Below are 7804 nucleotides of genomic sequence, written 5' to 3'. Positions count from 1 at the left end.
TCCAATTTCATATTAAAGGATGTGGACCAAGCAGGAGGTACTTACATAGTGCACATATTATCACAGTGGAAGCTGCTGAGGGGAGGATGGCTCATAATAATGTCTGGAACGGAACAAATGGCTTAGCATTAAACACATGGAAACCATGGAAACCATGCGTTTGATGTATTTGATACCATTCCACTTATTCCACTCCAGCCATTGCCATGAGCCTTTCCTCCCCAATTAGGGTGACACCAACCACCTGTGATACTATATACAGTACCCTTCAAACTCAACTCTGGACCTTGAAGTTAAAGCTTTGCTATTTGAAGAGTATTACCACCGATAACTGTGTTTTTCATTGTTCCTCTCTGAACATGGACTGGTTAAGACCTGGAACACCAGGTGGGTGCCATTAAATATGAGTTAAAACACAAAAGCACCAGGCTCCGGACTTCGCAGCGTAAGAGTTGATTAGCCCAGATCCTAACAAGTGCACTTATTCAGTTGAATGCTAACTCCAATCCAAATTCCATTACATGAATTACTCCCGTTTAGCATGACCAATCATGACAGTAAACTGTACTAGAAAATGTACAATGCCATGAAACACCTTGAGGAGCATAATGTTATAGAATGTATACTGTTTACCTTGCCAACTATAAAACCAGTTGTGGTTGATGAGAGAAGCTGGGATCCCCTGACGTCATGAGCCTGAGGCCAGTGTTAAAGCTTTGCTGTTTGAAGAGTATTACCACCAATAACATCCTCCTCTTCATTTCCTCCTAGATCGACCACATGACTCGTATCTCACCGATACTGTCAGGACAACATAGACAACCAGGGGCACCATGGGCCAGGCAGGACTCGGACTACATAACATCATCCCGTCAAAACACACACACAAACCCATTTTTTGGACACCACAATCACAAGAAGGCTGCAAACTCCAAACTAATACCTGATGGTGGGGTACTGCAGGGAAATAACAGTGAAAAGGAATGATATAATCTTGATGGACATTCAAAGCAAAAAGCAGTCACACCAAACGCTCATCATTGCATTTATTGCTGAAGGTTTGTATAAAGATAATAGCACCTGTACAATATCATATAAACACATCGGCAATCTTAACTGAGGCCTGAGAGGGATGACCTGCAACAACTCATTCTCATTGGCCAGCCTAATAAAGGGGAGGGGCACCACAGGATAGATATACAGCACTAGAGTAGTATGACGTTACCCAGAGACACTAATCTAGGGTCAGTTTAATGTTTTCCCCTCATGGTTAAAGTTAGGATTTGGGGAGCGTAAGCTGATCCCAGATCTATGCCTCAGGTAAATCACTTTTCAGAGCCACAGTACACCGGAGAGCTCTTAGAACGAGAGAAATAACACTGAAAAACCCACAATAACACAATAAAAAAAACACTAGACAAAAACATTCATCTTTATTGTATAGTCTACTATTTACCCAGTATTTTCTTAGAAGCAGAGATGTGAAGTATTTAAAATACTTCTGAGTATTGTGTAATTTGTATTACACTGGACTGAACTACACTCCAATCTGTTTTTAACAAGATCCTTTTGAAAGCTGTAATTTGTATTTTCAAAATATTTTGCTGTTGTTGTTATAGCAGTTCACCATTGTGGCCCCGTATCACTTTGTATTGGAATCAGAAGTCTGATGGCACTATGGGGTGATAAGAGCATCTGCTAAATTAGCTAAATATAAATGTGTATGTAAAAATGGACAATTGCAAAGCAAGCTAAGTGTTATGTGAATAAGCTCCGCCCCAAAACAAGGTTTGTCTAGAAGGGATACAACTTTTGTCAAAATTGACATTTGTAGAAGGTTTAGGAGAATTTACGCAAGCAGGTTAGGAGAATTAACGTAGCAGGTTAGGAGAATTAACGTAGCAGTTTAGGAGAATTAACGTAGCAGTTTAGGAGAATTAACGTAGCAGGTTAGGAGAATTAACGTAGCAGTTTAGGAGAATTAGGCTAAACTGTATGCCATCTAGACGTGACCCTGAAACAAGGCCAATAATAATACCCAGTGTGCTTTGCAGTTCATTTTGGTATGTTCATTTTCCCATATACATTTACATTTTGGTTATGTTACAGACACTCTTATCCAGAGTGACATACAGTCAGTGCAAATGAACAACAACATATCACAGTTTTAGCAAGTAAAACGTTTCTGCAACCGTTACTGAGTATGCTGTTGCTGTTCGGGACACCTAAGTGCTTCTGTATTCTAAAATACAAAATACATGTATTTGAATTAAATACATATAAAAATTCAAGTATTTTGTGGTTTATTTTGATACATTGATCTTTATGGTACTTTGTTATTGTATTTTGTCATTTTTGCCAATCCCTGCTCAGAAGTGACATGGAAAATGTTGATGACATAATAGTTATCTTATCATTACTAATTTGTTTGGGGGATTAATTAAGTATCAGAAAATACCCATTTTCACATCCTAATGTCTTTGTAAATATGAGGCAAAAACCAGCTGAAAGGGGATTGTAAACACAGTGTTATCGGATGTCATCATCATTTCTGTGGTGGGGGAACGTTGAATAGAAAACAACATGACAGCCGATTACACAGGTATACATTCTGAGTGACATTCATCAGTATTGGAAAGCAGGTGGGATATTGGAGAGAAGTTGACATAACTAATTCTTTAGAGGCAGCTGGAGGCCTGATACCCTGGAAGAGCTGGGAAGGTGCAAGACTGGCTTAGACAAACTGCACACAGCAGCAGTACACAGTACCATAGCTCCATGAATTTCTGCCCAATGAAGATAACGACAGTTTGTGGGGGTTATTATGATGATGATGGTGAAAAGGCTGCTGTCGGCTGATTGCACTAGAGATGAAATCCACCAATAGGATCGCAGTGTGGAAGCCCTGTACTTGTGCATTTTGTATGAGAGGGGTCCATGTGGTGGATGTAGTGCGGGTCAGAGTTTACCCTCTACAGGTGACACAGCACTGTTTCTGGATGGACCTGAGGGAGCAGCGACCCAGCAGCTTCAACTTGTCACAGAACCGAGACGACATGCTGTTCTTCCTACACAGCAGACCTATAGAACCAACACCAAGGACAGAACAGAACACGGATTTATGTCAACCGCAATAAATAAAAGCATCTAGTGCAACTACAGTTTAGTACCTTGCTTAAGGGCACATCGACACATGTTTCACCTGTGTTAGTGGTACCTGTGTTAGTGGTACCTGTGTTAGTGGTACCTGTGTTAGTCTTACCTGTGTTAGTGGTACCTGTGTTAGTGGTACCTGTGTTAGTGGTATCTGTGTTAGTGGTACCTGTGTTAGTGGTATCTGTGTTAGTGGTACCTGTGTTAGTGGTACCTGTGTTAGTGGTACCTGTGTTAGTGGTATCTGTGTTAGTGGTACCTGTGTTAGTGGTACCTGTGTTAGTGGTATCTGTGTTAGTGGTATCTCTGTGTTAGTGGTACCTGTGTTAGTGGTACCTGTGTTAGTGGTACCTGTGTTAGTCGTACCTATGTTTGTCGTACCTGTGTTTGTCTTACCTGTGTTAGTCTTACACTCCTGCAAGTTGCATGTCCTGATTGTGTCAGGCCTGTTGCTCTGGTCACAGAGACTGTTCTCCACAGAGCTAGAGTCCTCAACGACACACGGCACCACGCGATGCTGCATCCCCCCACCACAACTCACAGAGCACTGACACACACAGAAGAAAACTGACACACCGTACCATGCAATGCACACTCTGAACATGTAACAGGTGCAAACTGTAAGTATGTTCCCCTGTGCCATTACCTTCTCCCAGTCCTGCGGGTCCCAGTAGCTGCAGCGCTGCAGGTTGCAGGTCTCTGTGTCGTTTGGTCTCTGGGTGGCGCTACAGCGCTGCGGCTCAGGGCAGTACACCAGCCGCTCCCACAATCCACCACCACAGCTACGAGAACACTGGGGATGAAAGGAGTTGATATTAACAATCATATTGTAATTCATATGAACCAAGCCAGTCAACATGTGATAACGTGTGTGTGTACCTGTCCCCAGGGGGAAGTTCTCCAGGGCTGGCAGGGTTGGGTATGACAGGACAGGGTGCTGGGGGGTCTGGAGGAAAGAGCTTGGCAGTGGAACGGTCTCAGTGGATGTCCCTTCTGCCCATCCACACACTGCACCTCACGCTGCCTCCTTCCCACCACCTCACATCGCTCTGGACACTACGGAGAGAGAGGGTGGGAGAGAATGAGAGAGAGGGTGGGAGGAGAGAGAGAATGAGAGAGAGAGGGTGGGAGAGAGAGAATGAGAGAGAGAGGGTGGGAGAGAGTGGAGCAAAGAAAAGAGTCCCCTCATCCAGCAGGTCCTGGGGCTGAGTTCACAGACCTGGTCCACTAACACACTGAAGCCTCAGGACCAGAACATCCAATCAATCAGAATAAACCAAATTACAACACTGTCAAAACAAAACATAAGCACAAGCACAAACTAAAATACAGTGCTATCTGGCCCTAAATCAACAGTACACTATGGCAAACTATTTGACCATGGTTATTGATAAAAATCTTGTGGGTTGGCAGCGTGTGAGTTGGCAGATGTGGGTTGGCAGCGCACTACATTGCTGCCTGCCATAAGATGAGGGACAGTGTCTGACAGCCCAACCAACCAACCTGTACTATGCTTATTGTTATGGTTCAATGTTGAATAAAGGTTAAATAAATAAATAAATAATAAATGTATGGTTATTTTGACCCTTGATTATTGTTGATACTGTTGTCCCATTGATAATATGGATTATTATTATTTTAATTATGTTAATATTGTAAATCTCCAAAGTAAGCTTTGGCAATATGTACATTGTAACGTTATGCCAATAAAGCAAATTGAATTGAATTGCGAGAGAGAGAGAAAGGTATAGTATAATCAGCTCACCATAAGTGACGTGTTGCTGTCTTGCGTAGTTTACCCAGGATACTGACCTTGCTCCAGTTGCCACTCAGCCAGGTGGCACAGGGGCGCAGGTGGCAGGTGCGAGCTGGTTCCGGTCTCTCCAGGTTGGCACAGTCCGATTCCTGCTGGGAGCTACACAGCACTGGCCTCCACACTGCCCCCAGGCCACATGACGTGGAACACTGACACAGACAACAGGTGAGAAGAGAGAGAGAGGAAGACGGAACGTCAGTAACAGGGTCAAGGGAGATTTGGTTTATTTGATTTCATTCTGATGTCAAACCCTCGTTCATCAAAAGGAAGTATGTTGTAAGTAAGTATAGACGTGTGTTTTCTCCATGACTATACACCGCTATAAGAGGGTTCATTCTTACATTTGGGACTCTAATAAACAAAAGGCATTGTGTCTTTATAGGGTCATCATCACTAAGCTCATCTACAGAGGGTTACAGTTTCCTGTACTCACCTCGCTCCAGTTGCCCACCACCCAGAACACATCCATGCTGATTGGCTCCTGGGCGTTCAGGGACCCATAGTCATTGGTGAAGGTCACGACGGGACTTTCTGGTTTCTGCTTCTGACCTTTGCCTTTTGAACAAAGGGAGGGGCCTTTAAAATGTGAGGCAGGCTTCTTAGCCAGTGGGCCTGGCTTTTTAGAACAGGGAGCAGAGCTGCCATTCTCTGGGATCTCATTGGGCTTCTTCAGCTTAATGATCCTCGCAGTGGGGTGGGGGGCATCTGTTGATGGGCTAGTAGAGTAGGGGGCATCTCTAGTGTGGAAAGTGCCTTCTGTTGTGGGGTACAGTACTTGTTTACTGTGGTAAGGGACTTTGGGTGTACTCCTCACCCCTGCTGTGTGTGCCAGGGGTGTAGGGGTGGTGTGGGGCACTGTGGTTGCCCGTTGGGTGGAAGGGGTGGTTTTGGGGCGAGTGAGGGGGTAGTGGCGGGGGTCACGGGCCGGCGTCCAGTGCCGGTTTGTGGGGCTGAGGGGGAGGTAGTGCGAAGTACTCTGGTTGCGTGTGGGGTTGTATGTGATGTTGTTTGGACACTTGTGTGCGGTGTAATTGTAGGGTGTAACCTGGTGGTGGTCACGGTGGCTGGTGATTGTTTGGGAGTCCTGAGAGAGGTTGCTGTGGTAAAAATGTCCAAATCTATATGCCCCTCCTTCCCTGTTGTCATGACGTCCTCTACTACATAGTCATACCCCGGGGTGTACCTCGCCCCCGAGTCTGGAAACACAAAACCAGATGTACTCCCCTCCTCCTTTATCTCTTCTTCCTCTTTGTCTCTCATGTCCCTCTCTCTGTTCTCCTCTTCAGTAGGACTGGTCGTAATAAAAAAAACTTTCTTATCCTCTACACTCCCATTCTTCTCCACTATCAGGTTCAACTCATAGCCATCTACGTCGATGATGTCAGAAGCTGTGGAGGATGGTGGAAGGGGCCTGGTGGTAGAGGTGGTGATGGGGGTTGTAGTTCTCTCAGTCACAGTGATGGTTCTGGGTGTAGCGGTGGGGCTGGTGCTTCTGGGACCCCAGGCGTGTGTAACCGGCTGCCTGGTGGGGTGTCTCTTGGGCGGGTAGACACGCCGGTATTTAGGGGGTGGTCCCGGACGTCGTCGGAGGCCTGCGCTTGGACAGCTCAGCAGGGCACATAGAGACTTGGAGCGAGGCATGGTTTCTATGTCACACTTTCGTTTGGGTGCGGTCAGGCAGGTGACTGTCCGGGAGCGCACGCTACCACCACATGTCACTGGGCACTGAGAGGGAGAAAGATTAAATAGGTTATTAACACAACAAGGAGAGAGAGAGAGAGAGAGAGAGAGAGAGAGAGAGAGAGACAGAGCAAGAGAGAGAGGTTTACAAAACAGGCAGGATAGAGAAGCTAGAGAGGAGAATGGATAGAGGCATGGACAGAAACACAGGAAGAGACAGGGTGTGAGAGATGGAGAGAATAGAACTGTACCGGGCTCCAGCTGCCCACGGCCCAGTCGGGTCCACAGGGCAGGTCTCTGTTGCAGGGCACCACAGGTTTGGGTTTGAGCAGCTGTTTACAGTCCCCAGGGTGGAGGACTCTCTCCTCCCCTGCCACCGTGCGAACACACATCACTGTGCGCTTCCTCACCCCTCCTGAACCACAGGTGGCAGAGCACAGCTGCCAGCCCCCCACCCACCACCTACCCAGGGGGAGAGGGAACAGAGTGTGAGAGGGAACAGAGGGGGAGAAGGAACAGAGTGTGAGAGGGAACAGAGGGGGAGAGGGAACAGAGGGGGAGAGGGAACAGAGTGTGAGAGGGAACAGAGTGTGAGAGGGAACAGAGGGGGAGAGGGAACAGAGTGTGAGAGGGAACAGAGTGTGAGAGGGAACAGAGTGGGAGAGGGAACAGAGTGGGAGAGGGAACAGAGTGTGAGAGGGAACAGAGTGGGAGAGGGAACAGAGTGTGAGAGGGAACAGAGTGTGAGAGGGAACAGAGTTTGAGAGGGAACAGAGTGGGAGAGGGAACAGAGTGTGAGAGGGACAAATATGTATTCTGCACATATTATTTTCAGAAGCAAATCAGACTAAAAACAACCGTACTAAAAGTTAGAACAGACAGTAATAACACCAGATACAGCAGTAATAACGTAGTACTACAGTAGAAATAAGACAGGTGTTATAGAGTGGTTGTCTTAGTAATGGGGACACTATGAAACCTGACGGGACAGTCCATGTTCTTGCACTTCCGGTGTCTGTCCTCCGGGCGGCTCTCTGGGTCACACAGAGACTCATCTACCACACCCACCTCCAGCTCAAAACACCTGACAGGCTGCTGCTGCTCACCTGGATGGCACAGAACACAGGGAATGTTTCTGCCTGAATAATCACACTG

The 7804-nt window shown here is 46.4% G+C and overlaps 1 protein-coding gene across 1 annotated transcript in view; it reads right to left on the bottom strand.

Annotated features, from left to right (window-relative positions):
* Positions 1-1032: 1032 nt before the first annotated feature.
* Positions 1033-7804, bottom strand: part of adamts12 (ADAM metallopeptidase with thrombospondin type 1 motif, 12) — a 69133-nt gene continuing 62361 nt past the window's right edge. The window contains 9 exon segments of the mRNA XM_042331403.1: positions 1033-3081; positions 3550-3700; positions 3800-3946; positions 4033-4209; positions 4966-5118; positions 5403-5780; positions 5783-6694; positions 6901-7111; positions 7629-7755. Of these exon segments, the coding sequence (XP_042187337.1) occupies positions 2966-3081; positions 3550-3700; positions 3800-3946; positions 4033-4209; positions 4966-5118; positions 5403-5780; positions 5783-6694; positions 6901-7111; positions 7629-7755 (2372 nt within the window). The 3' untranslated portion in view covers positions 1033-2965.

This window comes from Oncorhynchus tshawytscha, linkage group LG12 (genome assembly GCF_018296145.1).
Source record: "Oncorhynchus tshawytscha isolate Ot180627B linkage group LG12, Otsh_v2.0, whole genome shotgun sequence".
Classification (NCBI taxonomy): domain Eukaryota; kingdom Metazoa; phylum Chordata; class Actinopteri; order Salmoniformes; family Salmonidae; genus Oncorhynchus; species Oncorhynchus tshawytscha.
This window is presented reverse-complemented; position numbering and strand designations above follow the sequence as displayed.